The 17,459-nt window shown below is 37.0% G+C and overlaps 1 protein-coding gene across 17 annotated transcripts in view; it reads right to left on the minus strand.

Annotated features, from left to right (window-relative positions):
- Window positions 1-17,459, minus strand: part of ERC1 (ELKS/RAB6-interacting/CAST family member 1) — a 399,699-nt gene that overhangs the window by 248,453 nt on the left and 133,787 nt on the right. For all 17 annotated transcript variants that reach the window (XR_010947412.1, XM_067756042.1, XM_067756040.1 and 14 more), the window contains 3 exons: window positions 4,105-4,242; window positions 2,704-2,844; window positions 1,619-1,759 (listed from right to left, as the gene is read on the minus strand). Coding sequence is in view for 16 of the 17 variants with exons in the window: in XM_067756042.1 (XP_067612143.1) it covers window positions 1,619-1,759; window positions 2,704-2,844; window positions 4,105-4,242 (420 nt within the window). In the remaining variant the exon portion in view is untranslated. The remainder of the gene's footprint in view (window positions 1-1,618; window positions 1,760-2,703; window positions 2,845-4,104; window positions 4,243-17,459) is intronic.

Below are 17,459 nucleotides of genomic sequence, written 5' to 3' on the forward strand. Positions count from 1 at the left end.
CACTGGTAAGTTATTCCATATGGACACTATAGAGTTTTCTACTATGCTGTTATTTAAAGCAAAGAAGGAACAGTAATCAAGACAGTATGGTACTGGCACAAAAACAGAAATACAGATCAATGGAAAAGGATAAAAAGCCCAGAGATAAACCCACGCACATATGGTCACCTTATTCTTGACAAAGGAGGCAAGAATACAGTGGAGAAAACACAGCCTCTTCGATAAGTGGTGCTGGGAAAACTGGACAGGTACATGTAAAAGAATGAAATCAGAACACTCCTTAACACCATATACAAAAATAAACTCAAAATGGGTTAAAGACCTAAATGTAAGGCCAGAAACGATCAAACTCTTAGAGGAAAACATAGGCAGAACACTGTATGACATAAATCACAGCAAGATCCTTTTTGACCCACCTCCTAGAGAAATGGAAATAAAAACAAAAATAAACAAATGGGACCTAGAAACTTAGAAGCTTTTGCACAGCAAGGGAAACCATAAAAAAGACGAAAAGACAACCCTCAGAATGGGAGAAAATATTTGCAAATGAAGCAACTGACAAAGGATTAATCTCCAAAATATACAAGCAGCTCATGCAGCTCAATATCAAAAAAACAAACAACCCAACCCAAAAATGGGCAGAAGACCTAAACAGACATTTCTCCAAAGAAGACATACAGATGGTCAACAAACACATGAAAGGATGCTCAACACCACTAATCATTCGAGAAATGCAAATCCAAACTACGATGAGGTGTCACGTCACACCGGTCAGAAGGGCCATCATCAAAAACTCTACAAACAATAAATGCTGCAGAGGGTGTGGAGAAAAGGGAACCCTCTTGCACTGCTGGTGGCAATGGGAACTGGTACAGCCACTATGGAGAACAGTATGGAGGTTCTTTAAAAAACTACAAATAGAACTACCATATGACCCAGCAATCCCACTACTGGGCATATACCCTGAGAAAACCATAATTCAAAAAAGAGTCATGTACCACAATGTTCATTGCAGCACTACTTACAATAGCCAGGACATGGAAGCAACCTAAGTGTCCATCGACAGATGAATGGGTGAAGAAGATGTGGCTCATATATACAGTGGAATATTACTCAGCCATAAAAAGAAATGAAATTGAGTTATTTGTAGTGAGGTGGATGGACCTAGAGTCTGTCATACAGAGTGAAGTAAGTCAGAAAGAGAAAAACAAATACCGTATGCTAACACATATATATGGAATCTAAAAAAAAAACAAAAAAAAGGTTATGAAGAACCTAGGGGCAAGACAGGAATAAAGACGCAGATGTAGAGAATGGGCTTGAGGACACGGGGGGTGGGGAAGGGTAAGCTGGGACAAAGTGAGAGAGTGGCATGGACATATACACACTACCAAATGTAAAATAGATAGCTAGTGGGAAGCAGCGGCACAGCACAGGGAGATCAGCTCGGTTTTTTGTGACCCCCTAGAGGGGTGGGATAGGGAGGGTGGGAGGAAGATGCAAGAGGGAGGGGATATGGGGATATATGTATATGTATAGCTGATTCACTTTGTTTTAAAGCAGAAACTTTAAATAAATAAATAAAGCAAAGCAAGAAATTGGAAAAGTTTTCTTTAACCTTTTTCAACTGCGAGTCCATCTTCAGACACTCTTCCTTCTTCTGCTCCAAAGCAATTTCTAGTGTCTTAAGCCGTGAGTCCTTTTTCAGTCCTGCGGAAGCCAGGGAAGAAGCATGCTCTTTCAGATCCAAGAGTGAAGCCTGAAAGAAGCAACATACATCTAGAATAAATACTATTTATTAACGAAATGGAGATTTAAATTCTTAAATTTATTTTCCTGGTGGTTTGTAGTTTCTTTCCATTAGCATATACTGACATATTTCCATTTCAAGAACATGAAATACAGAACAAAAACATTAGCTCTGGCTTTCAAGTCCTAACTAAAACAAAATGAATTCCCAAGAAATACTCACTGAGTAGTGATTTAAAGAGCTCTACCAGTACATATCCATTCCCACAAAATAAATGGAAGTAGGTCAAGCTTTGTGAATGTAGGCAGTCAACCTTAGTAGCTACACTGACTTTTTTCTTCTCTTCTAATTTTGGAAGAAACATTCTATTAGAAACTTAAATTCCCATAAATTTTCCTAAAGATATTAGAAAGAAAACCCTGAGAATGCCCCTAAAGCTCATGATTATCTGATCACAAGGCATTAGGCATTTTTGCTATTTAGGTGACATCAACAAGGTTCTTCAAAAGCAAAATCAAAGTATATTAAGTCACCTAATTGGTCAACAATCATTTAAGACTTCTCTGCCAATGTTGAGGTGATCGTTAAGAGCTGATGTAAATAGACTGTCCTCCTTGTTCATATTCCGTTCGTCTATCAGCTTCCTCACCATGAGCACAATATTTCTCCAAATGTAACTGGAGAAATACTGTTATTTTAGGATCTGTAAAATGTCATTAACAAGTAAGAAGCCAACTCATAACAGGTGGAAGAGGTAAGAGGTAAGACTTAGGAAATAAATGATTCAATCTACTATATCTCTGCAAAGCTTCCTGAAATAATCCCTGCTACAAGAAGATTCTTTAAATTTTCCAACAGATCGTTTTTTTATATGCATTCTGTAAACACCAACAACATATACACATAATGCACTGGCTAAGCAAACCAAATAATTCCATTTTGGTGATCTTGACCTCTTTCTCTGAGAGGTCGCCTTGCAATAGGCTGACTTTTTCTTTCAGGTCTTTAAGATCTTTTTTGTAGTTATCAATTTCCTCCTGCTTTTCTCGCTCATCTCGGTCCCGCTGGTCCTTTAAGCGTTCGATTGTCCGCTCCTGATAAGAGAGCACATCAATACATGAGAAAATTCCTTTCATACTTCTATCATATGACTGCAATTCAGCTTCTAGCTGATAAAATTTCACACTTCCATCCTCCATTCAAAAGACAGTGAAAGGTTGTTAATAATTTACCTTTTAAAGAATTCAACCTTCCAACCTATCTTGCCCTAACATACATCTGGTTTTGTTCTTTTGATTCCCCTAGGTTTCTTTTCCTATAACCTTAATTAGTATTAGATGTCCCTAGAGTATTCTTTTGGAATAATCTCATTTATTCAAATCCCAAGCAACAAAAAACTTATACATATACCCTAAGGACAATAAGTAGCAAATATTTCTTTTCTATATATAATTCACATGTTGCCTACAAAGCAATGGAAACAACTCACAACTCACACAGCAAAAAGGAGGAGGTTGGAGAGATTATGATTTGTTGAGCTTAAAGCATAAAGAAGGATAAAGAAAAGAGAAACCATTAAAACTTCTGTCAACAGATACTCAGGAAGTTTGAAAGTTGAAGCAATTTAAGTATATTTATGGGTATTATTTCTGAATATATTTGGGGATCAAGCCTTGATCCCTGGGCAGGAAGCCTGAAACATTCTGAGTTCAAGAGGCTTAAGGAACAGTAACCCTATTCCCTAAAGAAAAAATAATAAGAAGAACAATCCAATTAAAATGCCCCACCAAGAGTCCTTAAACCTCCTCCAAGACATTAACACTTGTCATGTTGGGCCACTTCTTATTTAGTCAACCATTCCTGAAAAAAACTAGGTTTGCTCATGAAGGCAAAATGAAGTGGCAAGGCCACGACTAGAAAAACACCAAGTACACTGTATTAATAACTAAAACCCACGAATATATTAGATCCCAATGCAGCACAGTAAAACAGAACTAATGTTGCCTCCTGATGGTCAGTGTCTGACATTCCCACATCACTGAATTCTAGCTGACCATACACATAAAAAGAAGACAGTAAACAGGGAGCACATGGCTGATTCTTTAGAAACTTCAGCCACTGCCCTCCAGTACGGAATCCATCCTGCCTAGCAACAGATGCTTAAATTGGCAACAACAAAACGCATCTTCTTTCCCTTACACTGGGTACGTCAGCAACAGTACAGGCAGCTCTTTTCCCTTTTGCCAACGCGACTTCTTCTGTCTTCTCTATCAAGTCTCATCACTAAAGTGACTTTCAGATTAATGGGAAAGCAGAAGCAATGTGTCTGTGAGGAGTCTGGGCCAGTCACCCACCTTCTCGGCAAGGGCCTCCTCCAAGGTAGTCAAGGCGGTGTCAGTGTTGGTGGTGTCAGCCTGCAAGGATCTGACTCGCTCCTTCAAGCTGCTCATCTGCTTTTCCTTATCTCTAAGTTGCTCTTGGAGATTTTCAATCTGAGTTGTGTACACACATTTAAGGGGGGGAAAAAAAGGAAATTAAGAGAAATACAAACAGTCACAATAAAAATCATTTTAAGTTGGAAACAGGTAGATCAGGGTTGTCAGTGTGTGCTCTGTAGAAATAATTTAACCCTAAGGGTCTTAGAACTTCATGCAAAGCTTTAAACTGAGAATTTATAGCCAGAAGAAAGAAAAGACATACACATGGGTATGGTCATACATGCAGAGTCATAAATCTCTATAAAGAAATAAGGGAAGTAGCTAGGGAGAAAAGACCCAACATATAGGGATGGGGATAAAGGGTCTTAAGACCTACAGAGAGGAAAGCCATGAGAAACTGGATTACTTCCAAACCAACAGTGCAAATGCCCAGAGAGATTCCTTTAAAAAATGCTGAGGGAGGACAGCAAATTGAACAGCTGTACGCTAAGAAAAACAAATCAGCTGTAAAAAGGAAAAACTGTTCTTAAATGCTAGTGTTCAAGTTAGGTTTTTATATCATCTTTTATTTGAACAGCAAGCATTTTCAATGAAATTTATTATTATAGTTATTCATTCCTTTACATACACTAGTACGCATTCATTTACTCGAAAAACTATTGGTGAATTCTCTATTCTATGCCAGGCACTAGTGACACAAAAGAAAATGAACAGACCCATTTTCATTACAAGATGGGAAGGGGACTTTATGCAGCTGAACCCAAGCTATGGATGGCCTTCCATGCCATCCTAACGAGCACACATTTTACTCTAGACAGATGCGAACTATTAGGGACTTTTAAGCAAAGAAATGGTCCGGTCAGTTCTGTATTTCAGACTGATAATTCTGACAGCTGTGGAGAAGATATTCAATATCTATGGGGAGTTACGTAGAGACATGGAAACTGCTAGGAGATCGTATCAATTCAGGTAAGAGAGTTTGGAAACTAAATGAGCTAAGAGAGATGGAAAACAGGGGATGGGTTTGTGAAACAGTGTGGAAACAGCATTTTATCACTAGGGAGACTCCCGTACACACAATGAAAAGTAGTAAGCAAAAATATGGAGGAACTGTAGAGAGATATTCTTAATAAGCAAAAGGAAAATAAGACAACTATTCTAAAACTCACAAACTTCATTCTTTCATTCAGCTACGTGCTAGGCAGTTTTCTAGGTGTTGAGGATACAGAATTAATGCAAACAGACAAAAATCCCTACCCTCAAAGAGCTTAACCCTAATACGGTAGACAAGGAATGAATGAATGAAATGAACATAGTATGTAGGATGGTGCTAAGTCCTACGGAGAAAAATGAAGCAGGAGAATATTATATCATCAACTACTCTTGAACTAGCTGGTTTATTTCACATGGCTTTCAAAAAGCAACGTAAATGTTATCTGCTTTGGGACGACTTTCTTGCTCTTACCTCCATGACAATAAGATGGCCACAGTCTGTATGCCATCACACATGAACAAAGTATTGATCTATATCATACATATACACATCTCCCATTCTTTTCTCTATCTATACATTTGTCTCCATTCTTCCATCTATCTATACATTATAGCATGAATCTCCAACCATATTGTTATTACTCATTCTATACACATCTCCACAAATAGACTGGATCTTACTCCTCTACCCCAGCTTTGTATCTTCATATCTGGCACACATCAGGTCTATAATAAATATTGGTTCATTAGTCGGTAATAATACATAAGCTTGGACTTTTATAAACTGTATTTAGGCACACACATAAACTTCTGCCAAGAAAAGAACTACAAAAGAACCTAAATCCAACCTTCATAATTCCTGCATCAATCCATTTAATATAAGCTCTTTAAGGGTCTGCTTCATTCCAAGCAGACCCTTCCAAGGGGAAGAAAAAAAGGTCCCTCTCTACAGTCCATGAGAATTCCACAGCAGAACAAATAAGCTAAGCGAAAAGATGCAGCGAACTCAGAATAGGGAACCATGAGTACTGTAAGGCTTGGATTTTCACTCTTTAACAAAGGAAGAATCCTACAGGTGAACCACTGAAATTGGCTCCAGTCTTTTCTATGCCAATAAAGTCCAAAGCATACTGTGAGAGAAAAGACCATCACATATGGGAAGCATTAGTTTCCTTTAGTTTAATCAGACACTCCTATTGGAATCTCATATGGATCAATACTTATGTAAATTCACAACCACTAAAGAGATTTTGCCACTTAACAGTCGAGTACTCCATAACATACAGAAGCCAATGCCCTGGTGTTTACATGTGTAACCAGCTGTGCGGGTCACCTTAGTTGCTGACATATAAACCTTATACCAAAAAAAAATATATCATTTTGTTGATTAGACTTTTTTTTACCAAGAAAGAGCAGTACAACCACCTTTTTTAAAAAATAAAATTTCATAGAACCAATCAAGTTTTACATACAAGAAAACAGAGATTTGTTTTATGAGCCCACCTAGTATACAAACAGCCCTTACATGCATAATAAGGATTATACCCTTCTTTCTCCTCCATCATCAGCATCTATGAAAAAATTAAGATGTTAACTGTTAACAATTCCACTTGTATAATTTGTATGTAGTCCAACTCTTAAAGGGATCCATTATTCTTTGCCAGCAAAAACAAAAAAAAACAAACAAACCAACAAACAAAAAGACTTTTCCTGATATACTCAGGTGCAGAAGCTGCTAAACCAGGTAAAATCCCCATTAACAAGTTCTTCCTAAGCTACTTTCTTATCCAATTACCCAGCTGTCTAAACTGTTGAGTTGGAGGGGAGGAAGACGATGCCTATTCCTGGAGAGCAGAAATAGCCATTCCACGGCGAAGAAAGGGCAGCGCTCACTAGAGCTGTCTCCTTTGGGCAAGCTGCTATCGGCAAGGAAGACTTGCAGTAGATGCAGATGTGTGCAAACCAGCTGCAAGAGCATTAACCCAAAAGAGGCTCTGTGTGGTGAGCGGTAGGATGGGTGTGTACAAAGCACTTTCCATTTACCCAGCATCATGATGGACAGCAGCTGAATCCTACTGAAAACTCCTTTTATATATCCTCACTTTGGTTGTGACTCAAAATCGTGATTTTGTGATCAAGGCTCTCTGGGTTCAGACACGTTGCTAACCAAGGGGTGTATGAATGCTATCATATTAATCTTGCCATTATTCTCTTCTTTTAACTAATCCAATATAGAGGCTGTGAAAACTGTTCACCCTAATAGTCCCATATCACACCATTTCAGTATTTACTATGCAATTTCTATAAAATATATAGTGGAAATCCCATTCTACACCAAGTTCAATTATCCACAGGATCTAAAATATACTATTTACAAAAGCTTTGAATCTAACAGCTAAGAGAAAAACTGGATCAGTTATGCACATACTTGACTATTAATGATAAAGATGACTGTTTCAGAATCATGCTAAGTGGAAAAATACTTCTTTAAATATGCTCAGAATATGTACCCCCAAAAAAGAGGAAAACTTTCCATTTTGTAGAAACAGAAACCACAGAATCTCTAGAATGGCAATATGATAAAAACAACAAGAAATTACTCGTGATCGGGGTGGTGGAGGAGGCAGAGGCAGTGGCGACATGAGGGGCCACTAACACTAACAGAGAGTGTGGTATGTGTCAGGCACTGTTTTCAGAAATTTATGTATAACAGCTATTGAAGCTCCACCACAAGACTATAATTATTAGGCAATCTAGCTCCAGAATTGTACTCTTAATCACTGTGCTATAAATAATACGTTCTATGATGGGGGGAAAAAAAAGAAAGAAAAGAAGAATCACACAAAGATGTCTCAAGCATCTTTCCATAAACGATTCCTCGTTATTAAGTAGTGTTTATCAATAAACGCAATGTTATTACTACAGTCACATATGAAAATACTCTCCCCTACAGAAGCAAAGATGGAGGCGTGGAGCATCTTCCATGCACTTCCGTGTACAGTCAAACATAACACAGTAAAGCTGGTGGGCAGAACCAAAGGCACTTGATATCAGGATCAGTGTCATGATAGTATTAGGACAGTCTGTTTAGCCTTTCAAGGGGTAGAAGGAGGCTAGTTTATTTATACACACGGACTAAGGAGCACTTAACAACAGCTAAAAAAGCTTTTCTTCTTTTACTTTAATAACTTATACTTAATAATATTGAAAATAAAAAATTGTTGCAGAAAATGACGTATTTTATAATTCTATGGGCTCTTCCTACTTTATGCATAACCGATCTGTATTAAGAAGAAATCATTAAGCAGCTATTAACATGTATTCAATTTCTGCCTGAGTAAAATTGTGTAGAGATCGAAGGAATTGGTGTTTATTCTATATATGTGTCCCTGGCAATAAATAGGGAGGGGGAGGGTCAATCAGGTTTACACATACAGCCTAAAATCATAGAGAAGAACTTAAGAGTGAAGAATTCAAGAAGGAAACACTTTTTAAATAACTATTTAGAGAAAGAAGGCGTTTTCCTTAAAATAACCTCTCTAATTAGAGTATAACTCTGTTAACTGGGCTAGAAAGAAAATAGAAACAATTATTACATTAAATAGAGCCTTTCTTCTCCTCGTACAATTTTTATTTTACAAAGAGAGAAAAACTGATGAAAGGAAGACTAATGCAGAATGCATGCTGCACGCGGATCCATCAAATCTGCACACCAGCTCCACACTGGCACGGATTTCTTAACATCTTTTGTTTTGTTTTCTATCAGCATTGCCAGTTGTCAGAAACTATCATGGTTCAACGTGGGTGATTTATTCCTAGTCAAGTGGAACTGATTACTCTGCTGCTGAGGCCCTAATCACTGAGCAAACGTAGAAGGGGCTTCCTATAGGACATAGTTCTAAGGACAAGAAATCCCAAAATACTTCTTGCAGTCGCCTAGCTACTTGGAACATCATTTAAAGGAAAGAATTTTTTGATGATGCCTCCAACACTTGTTCTAAGCAGCCATCAGTGTCAAATGTATTGTGGAAAGCAAGTTACTCAGAAAGGCTCTGACCTTTACCTTCTTGGTTAATAATACCTCTCAGTATCAGTGGTAAAAGTACAGGCTGGATGAACTGGTCATAATCAGCTGGCAAAAGAGATCTACAGTACTCAATGGAATCTAAAAAGGAAAAATTCACTAAGTCCCCTGATCTACGCAATAGTTTGTCTACCATCCTGCAGGCCTGTGAAATGTACTAACAAGGCACAACTATACTTTACCAAAATGATCAGGGTTTGCCCAGACTGTACAGGCCTCTAAATTTTACTTGTCCAGTTATGTGTTTCCAATGATTAGAGGATACAACAGTTAACAAAGTCATGTGGAACTCTAAGCAGTGTTTTAAACACAATTTAGGTTGTTAAAACTCCCATATCTATATTCTCAATTACTGTTTAGGGTCTTTAATAAGCCCAGCAAAGATTTTGGCTGACAACCAATTATTTCTTTGGTTGAGTTTCCCTCCCAATTGTGCTATTCTCTCATCACATAAGTAATGGACGGATTACCGTGATGAATAAATAGCTAGCTATGTCCCACAGGGCAAGTTACTTGTTCCTTCTAATTACTTACCTACAAGACAAAGACCACTAATATTCCTTTCAATTCTAAAATACAACTGTATTCTTATGATGGGAAAGACAAGAACATTTAAAAAGTAATAAACTTCAGCAGAGTACTACTGTATTTTATCTTAAAAACTGTTCAAATAGAACTATACAGGAAGTATAGGTATGACCTTTAGGAAAATACAGGGTCCATTGCTCTGGTTAGATTTTATTAATTGTTGGGAGGGAAAGTAAGTTCCTTGATAGACTTGCTCATGGTACAGATAATGGAACTAGGGACCTCTTGAATTAAAATAACTGGATAATATGAAGCAAAAGCTGGTGAGACCAAAGGTCACTGCCAGTCAAGATCTGCTTGGTAGACAATTAAGGAAATGGCTCAAATACCTCTTTTTATATCTGGCAGGCATATATAAAAATTTGACGGATATTCATATGCTAAAATTGCTTAAAAAAAAAAGAGGATCCATAAATCTATAGTGGCTACGCTTTTGAAGCGGCAGCAATGATGAGACTGTACTTAGGACCTCAATTCACATCTATACAAATGGCATCCCTTGAAGTTGTACAATAACAATAGATAGAACGCTCTTAGATCTAATAGTTCACTACATTTTAGTGATGAAAGAACTCAGTATTTTTAAGTAACTAATTAAAGCAGAAACACTAGGCTTAGTTTCTGCCTATCCCCCCACAAAGAACCACTGTTCTTTGTATTACTTATTACCAATAACAAAGTTGGGAAAAATCAAGTACATAACAATAGAAGGCTAGCTAAATTAAATATGCTCTATCAACCATTGCAATTCATATATTGATGATTAAGGATATGCAAACTTCTTTATTATATAATATTACATGAAAATGAAAAGTTATCAAAATGTACAACATTATCCCAATTTGAAGGAAAAGTTTATTTTTACATAGAATTTTCCTTGTTATACCTTTTCCACATTTTTCAAATATTCAGAATGGACATATATCATTTCAATGATAATGACAAAAGCAATAATTTTCTAACTCCTATCCGCGAAATCTTAGGATTTAACAAGAAATATGATTAGGATCATGATAAGAGAGATTCTCCTAACATACGCACTTACCAACATGGGAAATCTCTAGGGGTTTCTGTGGGACATGTGAGCATTTCTATTTAACCCACACCTTCCACCGGTGCATACTGTGGGACCAAGCCAAGCTGTCAGAGACTTGGGGGGTTTTCCGCAATGCCAAAGCAAGACTGAGAGATGACGAAACCGGAGCAAACAAGACTTTCGAAACCTATTTGAAATACAAGGTCCAAAGGACACAGCAATAGGATGCTTCACATAGTTTAAGTCTAAATTCAAGTTCATCTCACTAAATTTTTATTTTAGCCAGGCCTACTTTTATGGCCTGAAGTAAGCTAACTTGTACTAAAAGTCAATCCTAGTGTGACAAGGCTGGGTTTCCCAAGAAGCAGACCTTGAGACAGATTTTACTGTTCAAGAAATTAGAGGGTGCTCTTGGGATCAATACCAGTGGAAAGGAAGTGGAGCAGGGGGGAGCATGATGGTGCAGAGGGAGAAATTAGGGCTTCCATGAAGTCCCAAAGGATTCAGACAACCCCATGGGGAGCTCTGAATCTGTGATGATCTTTCAGAGTTGCCCCAAGTCAGGGCAATGGATTCAAGCCCTTGTACCCTACAAGGATCAATCACTGGAAACCAATGGGGAGGGGTGTGGCCTTGTACAAGGTAGGTCTCTTTAGCCAAGGCAATCTCCACAGGGGATACTTCCAGCACCTGGGGGAATACATCCTTCAACCTTCAAGGGGGGATCTGGGTCACTCATCACAGCATCCATTATACCCAGCAGCTATGTATGTGCTCTTTCTAGTTAAATAACATTTAACATGAAATTGTAATTGCCCTCAATTTATGCTATATTTGAACCATATACGTAATTTTATGGCTTTGTAAAACCTAGAGACCCTTCTATCGCAACTAGATTGTTTCACCAATGGTGGGCATTTTGAAGCAGGAGTTCGGGGATGGCCTTTAAGGTGTGTCTGACATCCCAGTCCACACAAATGAGCCATGTGCATTTTTACATGAAGAGCACCCGCAGCTTTCATCAGATTGTCAAAAGGGTAGGAGAAAAGTAAAAAATCATTAATTAGTGGCATTCTTTTCAAATACCCACAACATTTTCTAAAACGAATAGCCACTTCACTTAAAATTGCTTGCTTAGCTGTTTTACAAAGATACTGTGTTACCAAATTTGCTGTGTAAGAGTTTGGCCTGGTTGGGATGCAGGGAGAATAGATCCAAACAACAGTTCCTCACCTAAATGCAATGGAAGCCCAAGAATCTTATTAAATTTAGTAAATTCTCCTTGGTCAACTTGAATGATTTGTCTAATCTGAAAAACCCCTGTAGGAAAAAAAAAGTGTCAGGAGAAAAAAGTAAGGAGGTCTGGCAATTACAGGAAGATAAAATAGATAAAGGACAAAATACATGTCTGATGCTGGAAGCTATTTTCTGGTGAGGGTGTACACATCGGTATGGCAGAGAGAAGGAAGAGCACAAAAAGCTACTTCATCAAAGTTTGATTTAATAACTTCTTCAGGAGGTTAATTATTTCAACTTCTCAACTAGAGTTGACAGGCACCTAGGCATCTATCCAAACAGGCATTCCCACAGGTGAGAATGCAATGCAAGTTAATTCATGCCAAATTATAAGCAGTTTTAAGCAGAAGAAAATATTAACTGTGCTTCAAAACTTTGATCAAGCATTTTTTTCCCAAATCCTTTGCCCCTTTCTAGATACTTATCTATGTAATATCTATACTGTGACAAGTTCCTACTACACGGTCTCCTGAGAGACTACTAAGAACAACCTTTGTCCCAAAAGGATGACCCTTCCATATGACTTGTTAATTACTATTTTTCAAGTTTAAAATATGTTTTCAGTCAAAACAGAAGTCAGGGCACTCCAAACTAGAGCTTGCAAGACTCTGAGAATATTAATATGGCATACGATCAACAGAAAATGGACACATTACATAAATCCTCAAATTATTCATGAAGCTACTTAAAAGTCCAAAGAAATGATGTTTTAATAAGAGTCAAAATTATTTCTGTGTTGTACAAAGCATTACACTATAAGCCTTTGAATGCTTCTTGTTTATATTATACCCTAGCACTTGAAAATAAAGCATTTATCCAAAGGCTATGTTCTCTCAGGTCCATTCCTATTGCCTCCATGATAATGGTGGTAGAACAAGTTTCTACATCTCTCCAGGTGAAAAATACAAGGCTCTTTAAAAACACATCCACTCTTATCCCAGGAATGCCAGGTTGATCCACCATACAAAAATCAATCAATATAATGTACCATATTAATAAAGAACAGAAACCACATGATCATCCCAATAGCTACAGAAAAAGCATTTGACAAAATCCAACACCTCTTCATGATAAAAAAACACTCAATAAACTAGGAACAGAAGGGAACTTCCTCAACTGGATAAAAGGCATCTGTAAAAATCCCAGTTAACATCATACTCAAGGTGACAAATGAAAACCTTTCCCCTAAGATAAAGAACAAGACAAGGATGTCCACTCTCACCACTTCTATTCATCATTACACTGGACAATTAGGGAAGGGCAATTAGGGAAGAAAAAGAAATAAAAGGCAGCCACATTGGAAAGAAAAGGTACAGCTACCTCTATTTGCAGATGGCATTATCTTATACATAGAAAATACTAAAGAATCCACTAAAACACCATTAAAGATAATAAACCAATTTAGCCAAATTTCAAAACCCAAGACCAATAAACAAAAATCACTTGTATGTCTTTACACTAAAACTAAATAATCTAAAAATGAAGTAAAGAAAATTCCATTTACAACAGCATCAAAAATAATAACATATTTAGGAATAAATTTAAAGAAGTGCAAGGCTTGTAAACTGAAAACTACAAAACATCAATGAAAGAAACTAAAAACAACCTAAATAAGTTAAAAGACATCCTGTGTTGATCAACTGAAAGACCTGATGTTGGGGGCGCTTACTTCTTTTTTTGGACTCCCAAAAGCCAAAACGATCTTGAAAAGGAACAAAGGTAGAGGATTCACAGTGTCCAATATCAAAGCCTATTACAAAGCTACAGTAACCAAGACAGACACATAAATTGATGGAACAGAACTTAAAGTTCAGAAATGAACATGTGTGTCTATGTACAACTGATTTTTAGCAATGGTCCCAAGACCATTCAGTGGAAAAAGAACAGTCTTTCAACAAATGGTGCTGGGACAAATGGATATCCACATGCAAAATAATGAAGTTGGATCCCTACCTTACACCATATACAAAAATTAACTAGGAATGGACCAAAGACCTAAATGTAAAAGCTAAAACTATAAAACTCTTAGAAGAAAACACAGGAGGAAATCTTTGTGACCTTCAATTAGGCAATGGTTTCTTAGATATGATGTCAAAAACATAAGCAACTAAGGAAAAAACAGATAAACTGGACTTCATCAAATTTAAAACTTTTGTGCATCAAAGGATGCTATCAAGACAGTGAAGAGATAACCCAGAGAATGGGAGAAATATTTGCAAATCACTTATCTGGTATGGATGGAATCTCCCAAATAAAGACTTTCTAGAACTCAACAATAAAAAGACAAATAACTCAATTTAAAAATGGGCAAAGGATCTGAATAGACATTTCTCCAAAGAAGATACACAGATGGCCAGCAATTACATGAAAAGACATTCAACATCATTAGTCATTATGGAAATACAAGTCAAAACCACAACAACATACCACTGCACACCCATTAGAATGGCTATTTGAAAAAGAAAAATAACTAGTGTTGGCAGAAACGTAAAACGGTTCAGCCGCTTTAGAAACAGTTTGGCGGTTCCTCAAAAAGTTACAGGTAAAGTTAACGTCAATTCCATTCCAAGATATAAACTCCAGAGAAATGAAAAACATATGTTCATACAAAAACTTGTACATAGATGTAACACAATCATTATTCAAGTGGAAACCACCCAAACGTCCAGAAACTGATGAATGGATAAAAAAAATGTGCTGTATTCATTACAATGGAATATTATTCAGCCATAAAAAGGAATAAAGTACTGACACTTGCTACAACATAATAAACCTTGAAAACATTAAGTTAAAGAAGCAAGACATAAAAAGCTACATATTATATGATTACATTTATATCTAGAATAGGCAAATTGATAAAAACAAAAAGTAGGTAGTGGTTGCAGACACAGGTAGGGGTTGTGACAGGTATGGGTTTCTTTTTAGGGTCATGAAAATGTTCTGGAACTGGACAAAAGTGATGGTTGCACAACCTTGTAAATATACCAAAAACAACTGAATTATATAGTTTAAATTGGTAAAGTTTACAGTATGTGAATTATATCTCAATTAGGGAGGAAAAAAAGCATCAATCCAATTAATCCCACGGTGCTAGCTTTAAAAGTCAAGGTTCCCCCCTCCCCCCCTCCACCCAGGGGTTTTTACAACCAAAAAATGTTTCTAGATCTTGTACAATGCCCCTTTTGAGACAAAACTGTCCCTCCCGTCCCAGTTAAGAAACACTGATATAAATGGAATGAAACTGTAATCTATTCATTTGAAGTGTCAATCTTTAAAAAGCATAGTTTCTGTGACAGAATAAGAAAATAGAAAAAAAAAAAAAGTCAAGGTTCCCAATATCCATCAACGAAGCGTGAAACTACTCTAGTACTGAGATTTATCTGGCGTTATTCCCCAAATAACACAAATACAGATAACAGTTTAGTCAAGTTTCTCTGTTCTTAATGGACTTAAAAATTCTCTTGCAATCACTGTGTCATCCATGCACATAGTCTGACGCACATCTAGATGGCGTCTCTTCCACGTTAGATCACTCATACGCAAAAGTTTTCATCTAGACAGTTGTGCTGCTCACCTATGATGATCTCCAAATTAAATACATAGCATTAATTCACCTTCTGCTGTCAGCCTGCCCTTTCTGCACACCTTATTCCTCTGTACCCTTTTCCTATCAATTATTTTCATACCCAGTGATAATGCCTCAACTGGGTAAAACAATTTAAAACTGTTTAGAATTCCTTCTGGTTTGAAGTGACTTCTGTTGACAGCAATGGATGATAGTAGACGTCCTATGAATAAGAGATTAAAACACTGAGCAAAAAAACAAACAAACAAAAAAACACTGAGCAGAACATGGAAATACACAAAAAAGTCATACGACAACAGAAAAGAAAGTGAGAGCTTTATTACCATACCGCACAAACAAAATCTCGCCCTCATATTCTCAATCCTTTATCCAACATTTTTATTCAACTGGAGCAGATATTTTGCACAGACGGCCGCAACAATGTCTCCGACTTTACGGCTCTTCTGTAAGTGGCTTTGCCACTCCTCCAGTAAGACGTGGAGTATTTTTCTTGACGCTCCCGCCACCAAATCAAGTTAGGTCCTGTGACTACTGTGACCAGAAGAGTACAGACAAAAGGAATCCCCTGCTGCTTCCAAACCAACTCCTAGCGTAACCCTTAACTGGCCACGTAGACACGTAGCCAGAGGCCAAGGAATACCCAGGCAGGATGTAGGCAAATGAAGCAACCATCCTGGTAGTGGGTCACTCAGCTGCAGACACCCCCAGCTGTCACCAAACAAATCAGGGACAAACTATGGAAGAGAGCCCTTCCTGAATTCCTGATTCACAAATAAAATGCCTGTTTACTCCACTAAGCTTCAGTAACAGTTTATTATGCAGCGAGAGGTCTTCCTCCCCCTGTCTATCTTTACAATGCTATTGCTCTTTCTGTTTTAATCACTGATATCGAAAGTGTATTGTTTCTAGATTATCAGAAGATAGGGATGAGGCATGTTGTGTTTTCTTTTATTGTTTTTATTTTTTGGAGAGGGGTGTTCTGGAAGAGGAGAGATGGTGAGGAGGAACATAATATGAAAAGATATATAATGAAAAGATATTTTGTAACAAAGTGAACTAAGATCCTCCCTTTTTTAGGGAATAATTCTTCAATCATTGTAAGATGTCACTTGTATAAGACCAGAATCAGTTAAAAACAGTTATCTACTGACAAATGGAAGTTAAATCAGACTTTGCAAGTTCAACTATCTACCCTCCTTAAGGTTTACTTGAAAAAGTGAGGGGAAAAAAGTTATATGAAGCAAAGTAAATCCACATGGAGCATATTCCCCAGCAGAAATGTTATCATCAATCAGACTTCATTTACTATGCATTGTTTTTTCAATAAAATATTTCAAGAATTTAGCTATACATATTTTCCACTGAGGACAAAAAATTTTAATTAAACTGAGTTCTATTAAAAAATAATAAAGAAAGAAAGAAAAGGGACAATTCTAATGCCTAAGTATATTAAGTTTCCAACTTAAAATCCAATTAGGGCCTGACCTGCTCTTCTTTCAACTTAGCTTCATTAGCAGCTGGCTTGTGATTTAAAAATAATATTTAGAGAACATTACAATTAATCCTTATTAAAAATAAAAGCACAATTTTTAAAATATTAATTTTCTCAGAATAAATTAGTAAATATTGTTTTCAATGATAAAATATATTCTTTCCATTTTATGATATGGAAAAAGTGAAGAAATGAA

The sequence above is a fragment of the Pseudorca crassidens genome, chromosome 11, assembly GCF_039906515.1.
Source record: "Pseudorca crassidens isolate mPseCra1 chromosome 11, mPseCra1.hap1, whole genome shotgun sequence".
Classification (NCBI taxonomy): Eukaryota; Metazoa; Chordata; class Mammalia; order Artiodactyla; family Delphinidae; genus Pseudorca; species Pseudorca crassidens.